General features: G+C 47.0%; 1 protein-coding gene across 1 annotated transcript in view; it reads right to left on the reverse strand.

Moving 5' to 3' along the window:
- Positions 1-5,200: 5,200 nt before the first annotated feature.
- The window catches only part of LOC147747813 (uncharacterized), a 67,535-nt gene continuing 53,037 nt past the window's right edge, over positions 5,201-19,698 (reverse strand). Inside the window, exon 2 of the mRNA XM_086926240.1 lies at positions 5,201-6,018. Coding sequence (XP_086782366.1) covers positions 5,201-6,018 — 818 coding nt within the window. The remainder of the gene's footprint in view (positions 6,019-19,698) is intronic.

The following is a 19,698-nucleotide window of genomic DNA, read 5'->3' on the forward strand; positions in this document are numbered from 1 at the left end:
GACATGAATGGCACTGGTGTATATTAAGTACCTAAAACGAAATACTGTTTAACTTTGCAAATCTGTATTAGAGAAAAATGTGTTTATCGACCACATATAATGAGGGATACAGACAAGTCGTGGAATAAAATTAATGAAATGTGTATAAGTATAAGTGAAAATATGAGGATGTCTGATATCATGGAATGGATATACTTATTTATGCATATCAATGTCTATTGTCGATATCATTATTATTATACCTGCCTACATATTAGAAATCAGATTAGATGATGTCTTATCAAAGGATATAGGAGGATTGGTTAATCTGATATAACCATAAATATAAGTTAAGAGAAATTTAAAATCGGGAGCCAACTGTATGACCTCAGTAGTTAGAGAACACATAGAGTATAGCAGGTTTCTCATTATCACTGCCCGTTCCAAAATGGTCGACCTATACATATTTCCGCTTTCTCAGATAAACGATAGGTACAGTTAGCGAAAATAGTCGTTGTACACTGTGGGCTCTCATCGTTGAAATCTGTCAAAAAATAGCAGTAAAATTATAACTAAATAATCATTTGAAGTTTACGAAACCGGGATTAACTTCCGGGTCATCAGTCTAAAACACGGCGATATGACTCTGACAAAAAAGCAATTCGGGCTGTAATACAGTCGCCTGACGCTAAAATTAACATAGTGGTAATAGAAAACTACATTTAGCTATATAGTTTGTCGATTTATATAGCATGATTCCCAAATCGGAATCAACTGTTTCCGGGTCACAACGGGAATCGCCAGCATAAAAATAGACGCCGATAACATACGAGTTACTCTTCGAATCGCCAGGAAGACACGAGCACGGAGGAGCAGGGAGGCCGCAGTCTTATCGTGGGGTGAGCAACTCTCCACGTAGCGGAGGACAGACATTATTTGTAACCCTTACTCGGTTGCTCAATTGCAACCTTGAATCTTAATAACTTGGGATTTTCTTGGCTCTACTATGGAGTCTAGTTTAAACTATTACTTCTGATACCCCCTATAATACTAACAAAAAGTGCAACCAATCATAACTGCACTATACCTAGAGTAAACAGATATTCGAGTGCATATTTCTTACTTTATATCTTGTCACTAAAACGGGCATTTGTCGTGTTGCTATCCATAACCTACTTAAAAATCTTGTATTCCAACCTCCAACTTAGACCACCATATGATATTTTTACACCATATTTTTACAGATTTCTTCCTCTAACTATTGAAAAGAGGTTCTGGACAATTATTTATTCTAAGCCATTGAAGCCCAGAGTTTAAAACGACCTACAATACATCAAACCAGGTTAGTGCACTATTAAATATATGATGATAAGTGAATTAGTGAGATATCTACATAACAGTTAAGAGTAATACATACAATTGTTACTTTTTACTCAGATCCTAAGAAATTTACTTCTCCCCTACAACTATCGGTGGCCCCTCCGTGCACTCAGAAATATCTAGCTCTATGACCATAGGTAAATTCCGTTTTATAACATGTGCTATAGATAAGCTCTAGAGCTCAAAATTACGATACTGAGCACTCCTGTACCTTTTTGCTCATTTAGACGAATGGAAACATGAAATTCCAAAGATATTCTTAACAGATTGGAAATTATTTTGAAACGTTTACAGACAAATTCCTGTCGGAATCACAGGTATGTGTCCTATCATGTGACCTAAAGGTTAAAGGCGACTATCAGGTAGATATTGTATTTAAAATGACACGCCATAGAAATAAGCTATATGGATCCTATCATGCGACTGAACTGAGAAAGACGACTTTTAGGTAAATGGTATATCTGAAACGACACGCCATAGAAATAACTTATGACTATCTCAAAATATATTTGCACAATTAAGTCTTCATTATTAAACTGTTTCAGCTTAGGGTGAACGTGAAGAACCGTTGGTAATGGAGCTCGACACGCTCAATATCCTAATCATGAATAGTATTAGTTAGGCAAGTGTGACTTTCTGATGAAATATTGTATAAGACACTGAAAATATTCTCTTGATTTACAGATTCGGAGTCAAATGTTTTAATGTCCTGAAGAAGGTGTCCAGAATCAAAAAGCACTGAAACGCCGCGTCGACTGTTTTTAACTTTGACTGTCCATGATACTTACTGCACTACCACTGCTGGTGGTTGTTTTAAACCGTTTTATTCTTGTCATTAGTTTTGTTTTAGATTGTAACCCAGTTGGGAGGTACAAATAAATTTTGTAATCTTTTTTATATAAAATTTGGTTGTTTGGTATATTTACTTAAGGTTTTATTTGTTGCTTCAGTTGTCCACTTTGCCCTGAATGTGTCTCTAATTTAGATTGGTATCAAATTTTGACCCTATTGCAAGCCATAGCTCTTTCTAGTAATGACAACCTCAGCGAATTTAATCCGCTAGGCACTAAACAGGGACTCTACACCTTTTTCTTTGAGGATATGTTGTAGTGCAGCCTGGGTGAGTGTTGCCATGTGGATTTTGATCAACGTCGGGCAGAGGGATGATCCCTGTGGGACGTTGCGGATGGTCTCAGTGGTCTTGGAATGGAAGTGTGGGAGGCAGACGCTCTGGGCCCTGCGGGAGAGGAAGGATGTGGCCCAGGCCAGGGCAATCTCTAGGATTCTGGCATCATGGATGCGTGCTGTAAGGGTGTCTTGGCAGACCGTGTGGAAGGCTGGTGATAGGCCCAGAAGGATGAGGGCGGCTGTTTCTCCTTTGTCCATGAGGATGCTGATGTCGTTGTTGGCGGTGATGAGGGCGGGGTCCGTGCTGTGGCAGCAGCGGAATCCAGGCTGGGATGGTCCCATGATGTCGTTGTCTTCGAGGTAGCGGGTCAGCAGTCTGTTGACGATCTTCTATGTGACCTTTTCTGTGAAGGGGAGATGGCCCACAAATTCTTCAGGTATTTGTAGTCCGCATTTTGTGTATTCACTAAGACGTTGAGCTCAACATTCTCCCAGCTCCCACTGAAGATAGCTGTCTGGAAGGTGAAGTGGATTGTTTTTGGGAGAAGAGGTGCGCTGGCTTAGCTGGATTTGTTGAAAATGTTGAGAAGCCATGTGTCAGATGAGGATCCGGAGTGGATGGAGTCCATGGTCCTGATGGTGTCTTCATTGCTGACGTAGTACCGGGCGGTCAAATTATTTTTGTGGATGTTGGTCTAAGGGGGGGTGTACTCCTTTGTGGGGGGGTAGCGGAGAGGAAGCTGTTTTGAATGTTGATGATCTTACAGGGTCAGAAGGTGGACAGTGAGTCACACAGGTCTTGTGATGGTGCTATGTCATTGGTGTTGTAGGTGTTTGCTATTATGTGCGATGCCGTCTAGGCTGTCCTGTTGGCGGTCCTGATGAGTTGGTGGTGTATGCATGTGGCGCTCTTGTGTGCAGTGTAGCTGTATGGTGTTTGGTTGCGAAGCCAGCTCCTCTACAGCTTCCAACAGGTGCACTTGTAGGTCCTGAGGTCTTTGGTGAACCATGCGGCTATCTTGTTGTTGTGATAGGTGGCGGAGGCCTTGAGTGTGACGGGGATGTCGGCGCAGTTGTTGATCCCCTGTTTGAGGTTGATGGCAGCAGAGTCGGGGTAGGTGTGGTCGGCGGGTGGTCCCAGGGCAAGGGTGGCGGTCACTTAGTCCACGGTAGCCTTGCACCAACAGCGGCGTGGCATGTACTGTGTGCGGGGTGGTGTGGTGGGTTTACCGAAATGAAGTTGAGGCATCTGTGGTCTGTCCAGTGGTATAAGGTGGTGTGGTTGAAGGAGACATGTTGAGTTGCAAAGAAGATGGGGTCCTGTGTGTGTCCAGCAGTGTGGGTGGGTGTTGTCATGAGTAGTTTAAATCAGAGGTTGACGAGGTTGTCCATCATGGCAGCGGAGCTTGCTGTGTTGTTGTTCTCAAGCTGGAAGTTCATGTCCACAAGGAGTATGGAATCCTTGTAGCCAAGGCTGTGCGTGCTGATGAGGTCAGGGATGGGGTTGATGGTTCGTGGTCGTGGTCCAGGTGGTCTGTCGATGAGTGTTCCTCTGAGGGTGTTGTTGGCGTCAGTGTGCATCTGTAAGTGCATGTGCTAGGTGGTGTGGAGTGTGTCGTTGGTGTTGGTAGTGACTCTGGGAGTGTTCATGTGGATGATGGTGAATCCCCCTCCCACTCTGTTGGTGCGTTGTCTGCGGGAGATCTTATGGTCTTCTGGGATGGCTATGGCGATGTCTGTTAACGCGGTGGTCTTCAGCCTGGTCGCCGTCAACGACACCAGCCAGCCCAACTACAGCAAGAACCTCTACACAGGTACAAGTACCAGACTCCAGGAGTACTTGTGTAACTACAGGGTGCATGCACACACCTCATCCTCAACATCCCCTGCTACTGCCACATGACCGTCTACCTGAGATACCTACAATAGTCCCACAGTCAACTACAGGTTCTCCTTCATAATCCTCAGCCACACTCAGTAGGCACTCCACAGGCCCAGGCCAATACACTAATATGGACGTCTATCATCCAACACCCCGTTGCCCGCAGTCCGTCCTGCCACCCTTGGCCTGGACACCATTCATGAAATCCACAGTACAACTGCATGCGGCTGATAGTTCTCATACCTCTGTACACAGATCCTGGTACTCCCTCCGTGGACACCTACATAATACCCATGATCTGTACACCTCCAAGTGACTCTTCTGTACCGGTCTGTAATTGCAGTATTGCAAGCCAACCCCCCCTTCTGCATTTTGTAACCATCACAGGTGTGTATTGCTATCCGTGTAGTTGTTGGAATATTGTGACCTATGTGTGTCCTCAACCGGGCTCAGATCCCAGTGTGTGGATGGCTGCAGTTTGTTCAAAACTCTTGTAATATTTCCATGTCCCCACACATATGTTTTTGCATCTGGGTACAAAACATCTCCACCACTGCGTATTATGTTATTTACATTTATTTTCAGATCTTGTGCTTGAGAAGTGAGTAGGTGCTGTACAAAAAGGGGGGGAATCCAAAGTTCACAGCTGGAGATTTGATGCCTTACAGGTTGAGTCAACAGAGTCCAGGCCACAGTGCTTGGCATCACTGGGCACAATGCAACCAGCAAGTCCATGTGCGCAAGCCAGAAAGTCAATAAGGTGATGCTGTTGCACACAAAGGCAAGATGCCAGACCAGGTGATCTGGGAGTTGTGCATGGCCCTATGCATCTCAACGTCTTGTCCGTGGTCGACCCACCTTCCTTCGGGGACCCTCATGTGCAGGCCTTGACGATGCGTGGGATGCTCCGTCTGACAAATCCTCCTCCTCCTCCTCCCTCCCTGTGCCTGTTGTTGGTCTTTGCCTAGATGTTTCTGTCCTTGTGACACAGGGAGGGTGCTGCATGTTGGCAGCGATCAGATGGAGTGATTGGTTAATTTCCCTATGCACCGTCATGAGCTCATCCAGTCTTGCCTCCATCCGTCCCTGGTGTTGTTCTTGACTGGCATGTAGCTGGGCCTGCTGATCTGTCATTTTGTTGAGGGCCTCCACTACCAGGCTGAACTCCCTGGTGTCCCGCCGGTATACATCTATGATGTCTCTGAGTTCTGACATACCGGGCCCTGCAGCTGGCTGGTCAGGTTCTCGCCTCCACCTTACGCCACTCCCACCACCCCTGGCCACACGAGCACGGCCTGCATTTGTGGGCACATCAGGTCGACGGGACCCATGAGTGCTGGCAGTGTTGGTGTCATCTGCCACCTCGTGGGTGCCCGGCGAACCTTGTCCCTCATTGTCAGACTGGCTCTGTTGTGGATTATGGTCAGGGCTCCCAGATGTCTGCTGGGATGTGGCGGGAATGGGTGTGGTGGTTGGCACAGATCTATCTGATCCAGCTGCTGCATGGGTTTGGGATCCAGAGGGGCCGTGTTGGTTGGGGTCAACCACGGTGTGTTGAGAGGCATCGCTGTCGGTGGGGTCAGGGTCCTGCTGAGCCTGGGACTGGGATCCATCTCCCCCCTGATTGGGGGTAGTTTCCACACATTCACCTGTGGGTGTGAGAGACAAACACTGTTAATGCACTATCCTGCAACATCCAATTTTAAAATCCATTGCCGTTAGCACTGTTCCACCTGCTTTGGATTGTTGTAATTGTTCACTTGTGTTTGGGTATGTTGTGGGATGAGATTGACATGAGCTCAGGGGTGCTTGACATGTTGGGTACTGTTTACGGTGACTGGCAGAGCCATTGCTGTGGCTTGTGTCACAACCACCACACAGATCCAGCTGTGCTCTGTGTTGGCCAATCTGCACAATGCAGCGTCAATCCTAATGCCTGGTTCAAGCATGCACAGGGTTGTAATGCAGCATGTTTATGATGTAGACTGAGTGGAATTTTGCTGATTTCATTCAGCAACTTTTGAGAGGTGTAGCTGTGCCGTGACTGCCACCCACTGCCAACCCCCCAGGACCAGTACACCTACTTCTGGCAGAGGGCTTTAGAATGTGGCACTTCTCCAAGATGCATTACCATGTCAATACCAAGGTACATGGTGCTACTTGAGTGCATCCACAGCGTCACAAAACTGTGGCAACAGCATTGTGTGTGGCACAATGGACTTGTGATTCAGCACTGTGCTTTTTTGCTTGGATGTGTCATCAGATCAGTATTTTTTATGTTGTATTACATGACGATTGTGACAGTGGTGCACTCCATTGCCTGTCCCCAGGGGATCAGTTCCTGTAAGGGGTGTGTGTCACACCCCATGCTAGTAGTTTGAGTGTGATCTGCAAGTGGGCGTCCCTCGTGATGTGTCTGTCCCCCATGAAGCATGCTGCCATGATAATGGTTGTGAGTTCCTGTGCAGGATACCTGACCTTGTCCTGGTGTTAGTGTTTGCACTGGTCACAGGAGGCCCTTGTGCTGCCTACACCAGGGCCCAGTGTCCGATATCTTGTCAGTACTTTCACACTCCATGTGCATTGAGCATGGTGCATGGGTGTGTACTTGGGCCATATGGGTTGAGTGCAGACTCCTACCCTACACCTTGCACCCTCTCACCCTCCCCCTTGCAGGCTTCTGGCACTCCCCTTGCACCCACCCCATACTGTTAGGCACTGCTGGGAGTCAAGGCCACACACCTTCACACCACCCTATACTGTTAGGCACTGCTGGGAGTCATGGCCACACCCCCCACACCACCCCCATACTGTTAGGCACTGCTGGGAGTCATGGCCACACCCCCCACACCACCCCCATACTGTTAGGCACTGCTGGGAGTCATGGCCACACCCCACAGACTGTTAGGCACTGCTGGGAGTCATGGCCACACACCCCTACACCACCCCATACTGTTAGGCACTGCTGGGAGTCATGGCCACACCACCCCCATACTGTTAGGCACTGCTGGGAGTCATGGCCACACACCCCCACACCACCCCCATACTGTTAGGCACTGCTGGGAGTCATGGCCACACCCCCATACCACCCCCATACTGTTAGGCACTGCTGGGAGTCATGGCCACACCACACCCATACTGTTCGGCACTGCTGGAGTCATGGCCACACACCACCACACCACCCCCATACTGTTAGGCACTGCTGGGAGTCATGGCTACCCCCCCACACCACCCACATACTGTTAGGCACTGCCGGGAGTCATGGCCACACACCCCCACACCCCAACACCACCCCCATACTGTTAGGCACTGCTGGGAGTCATTGCCACCCCCCCACACCACCCCCATACTGTTAGGCACTGCTGGGAGTCATGGCCACATACCCCCACACCACCCCCATACTGCTAGGCACTGCTGGGAGTCATGGCCACACCCCCCATACCACCCCCATACTGTTAGGCACTGCTGGGAGTCATGGCCACACCACACCCATACTGTTAGGCACTGCTGGAGTCATTGCCACACCCCCCCACACCACCCCCATACTGTTAGGCACTGCTGGGAGTCATGGCCATACACCCCCATACTGTTAGGCACTGCTGGGAGTCATGGCTACCCCCCCACACCACCCACGTACTGTTAGGCACTGCTGGAAGTCATTGCCACCCCCCCACACCACCCCATACTGTTAGGCACTGCTGGGAGTCATGGCCACACACCCCCACACCACCCCCATACTGTTAGGCACTGCTGGGAGTCATGGCCACACCACCCACATCCTGTTAGGCACTGCTGGGAGTCATGGCCACACACCCAGACACCACCCCATACTGTTAGGCACTGCTGGGAGTCATGGCCATACCACCCCCATACTGTTAGGCATTGCTGGGAGTCATGGCCACACACCCCCACACCACCCCCATACTGTTAGGCACTGCTGGGAGTCATGGTCACACCCCCCATACTGTTAGGCACTGCTGGGAGTCCCCACATGTTACATGAGTTGTTTGAATACTCACCAGGCTCCACGGCTCCTTCGATTCCGTGAACTCCCACCGTTGGTAGCAGGGCCATGACTTTCTCCTCCCAAGGATGGTATTGTGGAGGTCTGCGGGGAACACCACCTCCAGTGTGGTGTGCATTGGCGTAGTCTTGGTCCATCTTCTTCTTGACCATCCTCCGCAGATCGTCCCACCTGACCTGGCATTCCTGCCTGTTGCACTTGATGGGTGCAACAGCATTGACCTTATCAACTATCCTCACCCACAGGCGTGTTTTGTCCGCTATGCTGGTCTGTCTGACCAATGCGCCAAACAGCTGTGGCTCAACTCTGATGATTTCATCTGTAAGAATCTCCATCTCTGGGTTAGTTAACTTTGGATTCTTTGGTGTGGTCATGGTGTGGGGTATGTGTGATTGGGGGGGGTGATGGTGTGTATAGATGAGGGTGTGTGGGTCTGATTGTGAAGGGGGTGGTGTGTGTGTGAATGAAATAGGGTGTATGTGTGAAGGTGTATGGCTGCAGTTGTTGGTGTGCTATCAGTGTCTTTGCGCAAATAGGTGTGTTGCAAAGGATGATGGGTTGTATGTGTGGGCCCTTTTATTGGTCCATTTGTGGGTATGGCTTTTTTAGAAAGTTTAGTGGGTGTGTTATAAGGGGTGGGTGTGACTTGGGCCCTCTATTTGCATGTTGCCAGGACATTGTTTTCCTATGGTGTGTGCACAGGAGACATGTTTTGTGGGGTTGTGCGACTCCTTTGCACCCTCCTTGTGCTGGGTTCGGGGTTTGTGTGCGCTTTATTAGTGGGAGGTGTGCAGTTCGTTTTTGTTGTTGTTGCTGGCTCATAAGGGACGTTTTTGGGGTGTTCGCGTATGCTTCATTGAGGGGTGTGCGGGTCGTATTTGATGGTGTAGCTAGCTGTTACGGTCCGTTTTCCAGGTGGAGGTTTGTGTACGCTTCATTGAGGGGTGTGCGGGTCGTATTTACTGGTGAGGCTGGCTGTTATGGTCCGTTTTGGGGGGAGGGGGTCCGTGTACGCTTCATTGAGGGGTGTGCGGGTCGTATTTGATGGTGCGGCTGGCTGTTACGGTCCGTTTTCCGGGTGGGGGTTTGTGTACGCATCATGGAGGGGTGTGCAGGTCATACTTACTGGTGCGGCTGGCTGTTACGGTCTGTTTTCCGGGTGGGGGTTCGTGTACGCTTGATTGAGAGGTGTGCGTGTCATATTTGTTGGTGCGGCTGGCTGTTGCGGTCCGTTTTCCGGGTGAGGGTTCGTGTACGCTTCATTGAGGGGTGTGCGGGTCATATTTACTGGTGCGGCTGGCTCTTACGGTCCGTTTTCCGGGTGAGGGTTCGTGTACGCTTGATTGAGAAGTGTGCGGGTTGTATTTGCTCATGCGGCTGGCTGTTACGGTCTGTTTTCGGGGGGGGTTTGTGTACGCTTGATTGAAGGGTGTGCGGGTCGTATATGTTGGTACCGCTCGTTTATACGCGATGTTTTCCGTACGAATCATGATTCATGCGCGACTACGTTTGCCCGTACAAATCGCGTACTTGGTCCCGGTCTGGATCGTACTTGTTAGTTTGTACGGCATGTTTACAAATCGTACGGTTTGGGTTATGATTTTGTACGGGTCTTCCATTATGGTTCGTACGGTTCGCTGATATTCGGACGTATTTTCGGGATACGGATCGTACTACGCAGTTCGGATGGTCTTTTACCATTCGTACGGAGACCGCTACGAATACGAGTCGTACGACGGTATTTTCTCCCGAATCGGAATCGGCCCCAAAATGTACTACAAAGTGTAGTTTGTGAATCTGGCCCATTGCCTCCAGCAACTCACAATCCTTATTCTGTTTTGTAGTGAAGAATATTCTTACACCCATAGAAAAATCTCTGGGAGACTAAAGCGGCATATCAACTCCTTAGCAGGACTTCACAGATGTATTTAGTATAATAGGAACAGATTTGTTGCAGCCTCATCTGTAGAATAACTGCAGAATACACTTAATTTCTGATAAACAAATTTGCTTGGTATAATCTATCCCCTCGCTGTCAAAAAAGATGAGATTCTGCAACAATAGCTCTTGAAAACATAAGGCCTGATTTATAGATTGACAGAGTGGGTACTCCATCGTTACGGCAACTAAGAACCCTCTCTGCCAAATTGAAGGTCCACACTCCTACTTTTGAGTTGGACAGACCTTCAGTATGTTGACGCAGAGACTTACTTCATCATTTTAAAATTTCTAATACCCAGATTTTGGAAATATTGGCAATTACACATATGTTTTCTATAGTGAAAGCATGCAGAAGCATCAGAGAGATAGAGGAAGAAGTCTGTGGCCAAGGGCACATAGCAGCAGATGCCACCTCGGCCTAGCAGCGGTGTTTGCACTTACCGAGGGCCTAAATCACTGCAGCCAAGCGGTGAGACCTGTTTGCTTATCCCAGCATACTAACCCTCTAAAGGCTCTCTTTTTGTACCTATGAATGAATGTGGAGAACATGTGTGTGCTAGGATGACAAGGGGGGCACAGACCAGCCCATCAGACCACAGGCAGCCAGTGAGAAGCGTTTGTGAGCAGAGACCTTGATATTTGCACCCACTAAGGGCCTTTCTGCAGAGGGCGGCGCATGGTTGACTCCTTATATATTTCTGTAAACCAGATTCTCCGTGTAGCCAATAATGAATACAGTGCATGCCATGTGTTGATAATGTAATTCTTGCTTGCACTGAATCGAAAAATATGAATCTTCTACATCATCACCGAAACTGAAAACCTGCTTTTCGAAATCTTTTAATAATACTTTTTTTTTTTAAATTAGTTTCTGGGTTATCTGGATTTATTAGAGCATCTCTTAGTAATAGTTGCCCTTGAAGAATAGATTTAGCTGCCAGTTTTAAAAACTCAAGGCAATATCATTTTATTTTCAGATGGGTATATAGTGCAAGGCTATCTAGGACGCGGCATATCTTAATCCTTTATTTCTTGTTTCATTGTGTAAAATTAATGTTGGCACATTTTGTAAATTGCATTCGCAATATTGTGTTAACTTTTATGTTGAGACCTTGTTCCTCAGTTTTTGTTAGTCATTGACCGAAATAATCTATTTTGATTGAATTTGATCAGCATCTTCTCTGGGGTATCCTGAGATTTCCTCAACGTTCCTATAGATTGTACAGAAATGTGAAAACATTGCCAAGGTTTATCAGATATTTTGGGGAAATGTTTACTGTTTCTTTCCTTTGACCATTGGTTTGTTAAGGCATAATGGTCAGTACCTATACAAAAAAGAGTCTTTCTTCACTGTGAAATTCTCACTGCATCTTTCTTGCAAAGAAGGCAGCAAAACTAACTTGTATTCTTTGTGTCATCGCCTCGCTTAGGGTCAGGTGAGGCATTGTTCTATGATATGTAGGCTCCTAATAGACACGACTGTAACACTTTACTATGTAGGCAGCTGTGGCTCCTCTGTTATGGTGGAGGAGCGTCACCCCACTGCCTCATCCAGCAGATAATAGCATGTAAAATAAAATGGTAATAAAGCAGTTTTATTATCATTTCCTTTTATGTGGCGGAGCCGCAGCCCAGTCTTGAAGGCGAGGCCATCCTCTGACAGCAGCAGCAGGAAGTGTAGTGGGCACAGGGTACTGCAAGTGCGCATGATGGTTTGGCCAGCTGTCTTATCACAGCCAAACCCTCATGTGGACTTAGATATCTCCAAGCTGTTGGATAGAGATACATCAGGCACAGGCTCTGTGCTCAAGACACAGGCTCCCAGTACCTCTGGGAGTGTAAAACCAGCCCTCTCCGTTCAATCCCAGCGCTGCTTTCATGCTGGTATTAGTATTGCTTTGTTCGCCCTAAGTTGGCGGGGTATGCTCAGACGTGAGTACCTTGCTCACTTGGCCACTGGATTCAAGATAGCCTGGCTGATGAGGATTATGAATTTGAAACCGGTCCAAGGATGCTTGTTTCCGGTCCAGGGAAGACCTGGCTTGGCAGTTCGGGCTGGACTGTTCCCATGAGGCACAGGGTCAAACTGATTTGCATATGGCCATGTCTGAACTGGGGTGGCAGAGTGGGCTAAAGAATGGTGATGGATTAAACCCAGATCAGTTGACTGGGGGTGAGTGTTTGATTTGCTCAAACGCTCCGTCCATGATCCCCTTTTGTATCGCGGTATTAGTATTACCAGCATGAGAGCATTGTCTGGATTGGCCCAGAAGAGTCTGGGAACCTGTGATCAGGAGCAGAAGAGCACCGAAACGGCGAGGCAGCTGGTAAGTTTTCTTTTCAATTTGTTTTATAGTTCCGCATCACCACTTGTCCCTGCTGGCAGCCACCACTGTATGTATGTTGTACAACAGAGCTTACTAAACTGTGTCGCGACACAGTGTGGGTGTGTTGCACGATGACGTCTGTGGCTAGATCCAGGGCCGGCGCTAGGCATGGGCAGTGTGGGCAGCCGCCCAGGGCCTCGCGCTCAGGGGGCCTCGCGCCCCCGTGAAAGGTCACACGTTCACAGCTCACTACAGGGCCCCCTGCCTCACCTGATCGCGCCCCCGTGAAAGGCACACATTCACAGCTCACTACAGGGCCCCCTGCCTCGCCTGATCGCGCCCCCGTGAAAGGCACACATTCACAGCTCACTACAGGGCCCCCTGCCTCGCCTGATCACGCCCCCGTGAAAGGCACACATTCACAGCTCACTACAGGGCCCCCTGCCTCACCTGATCACATTGCAGGTGGGGGAAGGTGCAAACGGATTGGGGTCGGCATAACAGCTGGGCCAGCAATTATGTTGGCTCACAATGTCAGGGGCGGGGCAGCGCCTCGGATAAGTACCGGCCATTCTAGGCTCTGTTTCTGCATTTTGTTTCCAGGCAACGGAGGCCCCTTTGTTTCTTGTGAGCACCAGCCGGACACAGGTAAGAGGAGGTGGGTGAAGGGAGGAGGGAGCAGCCAGATCAACTGGCGTTAAGTCATTTGTTATCCTTGACAGCAGGCATGGCTGTAATTTCCTTTTGTACAAAAGGAAGAAAGGTCTCATCTTGCAGTTTGTTTCCGCGCATGTGGAATAAATGCCTGACATATTTAACAAGTCAAGAAGGTGGCACCCTGTTTACCCAGTAGCCCCACCATAAAAACGTTTATGTTGTAGATATCAACGTTTGCATTCTGAAACGTGTGTTTTGTTTTTGTATGTGTGCCAACAAATTCTGGCAAGCAAAAAGCTTTAATTTATAGAGAAATGTCTGGTTTAAGGAGTCCATACGGGTCGGGCAAAGCGCTTACGTTTCATAGGGCGAGACTTAAACCTCTTTCTACCCCATGAATTTGAAAAAAATGTTACTTTATTTGTGAGGGCTTCACTTCAGAATGTGGAGATGGTCTCTGAATAGTTGCCACTCCCCCCTCCCAAAGTTCATACACACTTTACTGCTCGCATCTGCTCGCTGTCCCACGGTTTTCCGCAAAGCCCTCAAGTTTCCCTAGTCCATGCGTTAAGTATCCCATCCACTCCAGATTTGTGCTCGGTATTACCGATTTAATGGCAAAGCCAACAGGTCTTGCATTTTGTGACTTATTTGTTATTGCCAATGGCTTTTAGCTCGGCTCTACAGCATCCAGGTTGCTGTGCAGCATAGCTAAAGAATATTAATAAGAAAATTCCTATGACGGCTCCGTCATTTTGAATGTAGGTGCACCATGCATTTGCACACCTACAAAATGACTCAAGAACATTTTTTTAATACTTTTATTTTGCAATCCGAGTTGGAACAGGGAGGGCATGGGTAATGGAAGGAGGAAAGCAAACATGCGAGAGAGAGAGAGAGGAACAGCGAGAGGGGGAGAGAAGCACACGGCTGAAAAGCAACAAGGGAGGAGAAGAGCACAATTGTGAGTGCATCACAAAAGGATGAGGGAGAGAAGCAATTGGGATTGAAAGAGCAACATCGAGCATGACAGGGGAAGAGAAGCACACTAGGGAGACCGCTTGAAAACACATGCATTCTTTTGGTGGGCTTGAGAAAAAAGAAGAAAGAAATTCCCTAAAAGTAGAAGTGGAAGGGTAAAAGTAAATTGCATATGTTCCAGGGGAGTGATAGACATAAGATGGGCAAGGCAAGCCATTCAAACGGAAGCAGGTAAACAAGAGTGACAGTAAAGCTGGCCAATGGAAATTAATGGGTGGGCTGCAAGTCCTTCTATGCTCCTTGTAATCTCACAATAAGTCTTTCACAACCAGAGAGGAATCGCCCTAAAATGTGGATCAGGAATAGCTGCTTATTGCAAATCAGGCAGTTCTTACAATACATCACAAGATTGAGCAAAAAAAAGCCCCAACAGTGACAAGTGCCATAACTATTGATGTTGACCTCTTAAACGTAAAGCTAGCATGGCTATGCTATATAACTAAAACAAGGAGTGGTAAGGACTGGTTTTGTGGAAGTAGGAGACCGTAAGATACTTTGTGTAGATTGGAGAAAGGTACCAAGCATGCCTCTGGAACACATTCACCTCTGCCAAGTGTTTGTCATAGCAAGCTCTGTTTTTTTTAACCCTCACCCTGCCTTTCCTGGTCCATTGTTCATTGGAAGGGCTAAAACTCACAGGATAACTACGGAGTGCTAGGGAGTACAGAGTGACTAGGGAGTGCTAGGGAGTGCAGAGTGACTGCAGAGTGCTAGGGGGAGCTAGGGAGTGCTAGGCAGTGCAGAGTGACTAGGGAGTACTAGGGAGTGCAGAGTGACTAGGGAGTACTAGGGAGTGCAGAGTGACTAGGGAGTACTAGGGAGTGCAGAGTGACTAGGGAGTGCTAGGGAGTGCAGAGTGACTAGGGAGTGCTAGGGAGGGCAGAGTGACTGCAGAGTGACTAGGGAGTGCAGAGTGGCTAGGGAGTGCTAGGGAGTGCAGAGGGACTAGGGAGTGCTAGGGAGTGCAGAGTGCAAGGGAGTGCATAGTGCAAGGGAGGGCTAGGGAGTGCAGAGTGACTAGGGAGTGCAGAGTGACTAGGGAGTGCTATGGAGTGCTAGGGACTGCAGAGTGACTGCAGATATTAAGCTAATGGCAATGTAAATGACAATGCCATTTATTTATCTGTTTTCAAAACCAACACATAAATACAAATTTTGTCATTTACAATGCCAATAGCTCTAACTTTTTTTTTTTTTGTGAGGTCTTATATAGGGCTCCCACCATTGCATTGTAAATGCTTGTTTATATTTAACGCTTAAAGACGTATTTGAGACTTTGAGTTTGGAGGGCACGTAGAGACGGAATGGGGAATAGGTTAAATATGCTTGGTATGTTACATCCCAATTCAAAAAAAAAAAATAGGCAATTTTGGGTACGAAATGGTGTTACAAATTTGCTTTTGTTTATAAGATAATAAAAGCTCAACCAAGCAATTTATATCAGCTAATGCTGTTACTCAGTCCAAATGGACTATTCTTGTTTATTTTCAGAGGTTAAAATGGCTGATGTGGTCCTGCTGGCATTCAGATGAGTAGTGTGTAGTTACAAACAGATCACTGTAACAAGTGTTTTATGGCGGTGGGCTTTCTAACTTGTATCGGAACTTGTGACCGAAAGTTTACACACAGATCTCTGCAGCAGGTACACGAACCAGGCTAGTTACCCTACAGGGGTTGTACCTGTAACCTGTATTATGTGTGGTAGAGCAAAACACACAAGATGATGGACGGAATGATGCACCATGGCAAAACATTCACCCCCAGTCACAGATCTGGGTTTAGTCCATCGTTATTTTGCTCACCAAGCCACCCCAGTTCAAACATGGCCATATGCAAATCAGTCTTGACCCTGTGCCTCATGAGAACAGTCCAGCCCGAACTACCAAGCCATGTCTTCTCTGGACCGGAATCAAGCATCCTAGGACCGGTTTCTGGCTATCAGAGCACACCTCTGCGAGCCGTATATCAACTCCTAAGCTTTAACTGGGCATGCATGTTTGCGTTATGCATGATACACAGATACATGACCTTTCCTGAATGAATCAATAACAGGGAGCCACTCAACAGGAATAATCTAAAAAGTTGGAGTTACTCTATTTATGTTTCACTGGAATTGTGTTTTTATGTGTTCATTCTCTCAACGTTGTTTGATTGCAATATTTCATTTTATCTACTTTTTATAATAAATTGATATTTGCTCACCTGTTTTCAACCCCCTCTACTTTTTGTCAATGTTACTGATATCCACATTAGTTAGCTTCCGTGATGCCAAATAAGATCAATAGTACTGCGATGTCGCTTTCTGTGATGTCACTTCTTGTGACGCAATATGCAATTAGGGGGGCCTCGCATCTTCCCTTTCGCCCGGGGCATCAGAAGGCCTAGGACCGGCCCTGGCTAGATCAGGGCACTTGCTCTCTTGGATGTTTGCATTCAGTGATGCAGTAAGCCAATGAAGGAGAAGCGTTAGGCGAGCGCGAGCTGAGCGTGCGGTCTTGTTCCCTTTTGCGACGCAGTGACCACCTCCGCTCTCCATCCCAGATGCTCGGTAAGTTTGTCGGCCTGTAACTTCGTTTTCTGTTGTGCGCTCATAACAGTTTGTTGTTTTCTGCCCTGGGGTTTGAGGAACAAAGCTCTTGTGTTAACATTGTGAGAGACGGAGCATTTGTCAGCATCCTGTCCAAGAGTGCGCAATGGTTTGCATGCCGGCTGCAGAATCACGGATTTGAATTCTGCAAAGACAGACTCCGTATCAATTCATTAGGAGCCGTGTAGGTGGTTATTAAATCTGTAAAAGTAAATTTATTCTTTCTGTGTAAAGGTTTGCACATCTCTATAGCACTGCAGTGTTTATTTTCTCGCTCTCCTTATTTCCTTTAGACTTCCAATCCTTTTCTATCGCTTTCCCTTTTCTCTCCTTTGCGCCCCCAATTTTATCTGGCCCCCTCGTAGGTTATATACAGATCTCGGCAACAGGAACGGTAACCACTTAAGCAAAGAAGCAGTGACAAGTCAACTGCACACGCAATTTACAGTGCTTCTAACTGAAGCACCTTGAGGAAAAAAAACTTACTAACATCACATAGAAGGGAAGTACAGAGCCACAACTGGAATCTTAGGGAGCAGGTCACTCCATTATCTTCTTGTTTTGTGCATCGTTCAGTCAAGCACCTCACGACTTACGCCATTTCACAGACTATAAAAATCATCTATAAAAACCCTGTAAAAATCACATACAAACTTGAACCTATAAATACCCTTTTCTAACTTTGTTGGTTCCGGAACACAGGCGGTGTTCATGTTTATGTACCTGCATTTCTGCAAATTACAATGTTGTTATTGAAGAACAGTTTTGAATTAGCACTTGTTGCTTTTAACTACTGAATGGTAAACAGATCCTGCGAGGTACATTGGTCCTTGTGAATAGTTGTAGAAAAGATTAATGAGTCGTCTGTTGAGCAAACTTATGCTCGCTCATGCAAGGACTGCCGGAAGCTTCCTTCTTTGCTGTACTGAAGGAAACCTGGGGGTGCAGAAATCAATTATAGAATACTGGAAACATTTTGATGTTCGATCTTGAACTCAGTTTAGCGGGGCGGTATAGAAGAATACAAACACTGAGAATGGTATTTAGTCGGTTTTGCGTTTGCTGTAAAAATTGACGTCTGGATAGCCTTCTTTTTATTTCACAGCACTGGGCTGTGCCTCCCGCCACACAAGTCCTTGTATAGGAAATGGGTAGTAAGTGAGAACCAGCAAAGCTTCACCCGATCTTAGGTTCAAAAGAAAGAGGCACGAAGGAAGGTCGCCATGCGTATCAACTTGTACCTGACTTTGAGATCTCAATTAATCTGTCCGCTAAACAGAAAGAAATTGAATACACAACTCATCAAATAAATCTTTTGCTGCTTGCATGAAAAAACCTAACACCACCACCTTTCTTTAAAAAAAAAAATAACCAGGACCTTTCTAGAAAGCTAACAAAACCCTCAGAATACATGCCACGCTTTAAACCACCCATAAAAATAATTGTGAAGACAGTGTAAGTGCAGCACTGTGGTGAAAGTACAGCGCTGTCTGGTAGTGGTATGCGATGCTAATGAAGCATATTAGGGTGCCTGCTATGCTATCTAGAGAGGTAGAGTGGCACCGAGGGTGGTAGTGTAGCAATGTAGGGAGATAGGAAGTGATGGTAATGCGCTGAGGAAAGCGGACCCACCGGAATTCAATGCGCAGAGACTGGCTGATAAGTTGCATGATTGTTTTACCACTCACAATTCCCCATGCCTGAACACATTTTTGTAGAACTCGTTTTCAGCAAGGCAGCAGGTGGACTTTGTGCATGGTCGAAAGGTTTGGCAGTGCGTGCACCCGCCCTTTTTGTGCTGTAAATCACTGGGGAATGTGTCAATGTGTGCATGATTATATTCTTGTTTCAGGCATAAACCTAACCTTGCTTACACCTAGTTTTGCCAGTCACTGTCTTTGTTAGAACAGATTCACAATTGCTTTATTAACCTTCCAGCTTTCCCACATTTCCTTGAAAATGCACCATTTGCCCACTATTTTTTCAGAATTTTCTCGTGGCGATGCCCTCTCCCAGCCCCCGTGCCCCCCTTAGGGGGTTCGGGCTCGCTGGCTATGCTCGCTTGCATTACTGTGTCGCAAAATGAAGATTGTCTGAAAGGTGTGTCCCCAACTTGAAAAGTTTGGAAAGCTGTGTTGTAGAGGAACCACACCGGTCTGGAGGGAAGGGAGGAGCATGTGTAAGTAGCAGTACACAATAACAGAACAACATGAAACACACTGTCCTACCAAAACTGTACATTTGTAGCACAACAGATCCAAGCTTATCCCGAGAAATAATATAAACATTTTGTAGCCTTATAATAAGCATTGAAAAGTTCTGGTACCTAGCAATCCTCGTTTTTAGGTGATCCTGGATCTAGAGATGTTCCAGTGTCTATAAGTTTGCTAGTGTTTCTCTTTTTTCTTAGGCTGGTTTAACATGTGCAGTGGAGAGGGTAGTTTGGAATGGTTGCTTTAGATAGTGCTGCCACATGAAAGTCGTAACTAAAAGAGCCTCAAGGCCTGGCAAGGGATTTTTGTGATTTCTTCTGGTCCCTCTGACCACACTGTATACTCTGCTCAGCAACTTGCTGCCCTAGTCCTAATCCGGACTGGGTGCTGGAGTCAGCTATGCATCAAGGAAGTCTCATAAGGGTGGAGCTAGGAGGTCTGCTGTGGTATGATGACCCTTGACATCTGAAGGGGCAAGTCTAGACCGCATGGCAGCATGGATGGTTCCAGACACCCTCTTAGACACCAAGAGCTTGTTC

This window comes from Lissotriton vulgaris, chromosome 1_1 (assembly GCF_964263255.1).
Source record: "Lissotriton vulgaris chromosome 1_1, aLisVul1.2, whole genome shotgun sequence".
Classification (NCBI taxonomy): domain Eukaryota; kingdom Metazoa; phylum Chordata; class Amphibia; order Caudata; family Salamandridae; genus Lissotriton; species Lissotriton vulgaris.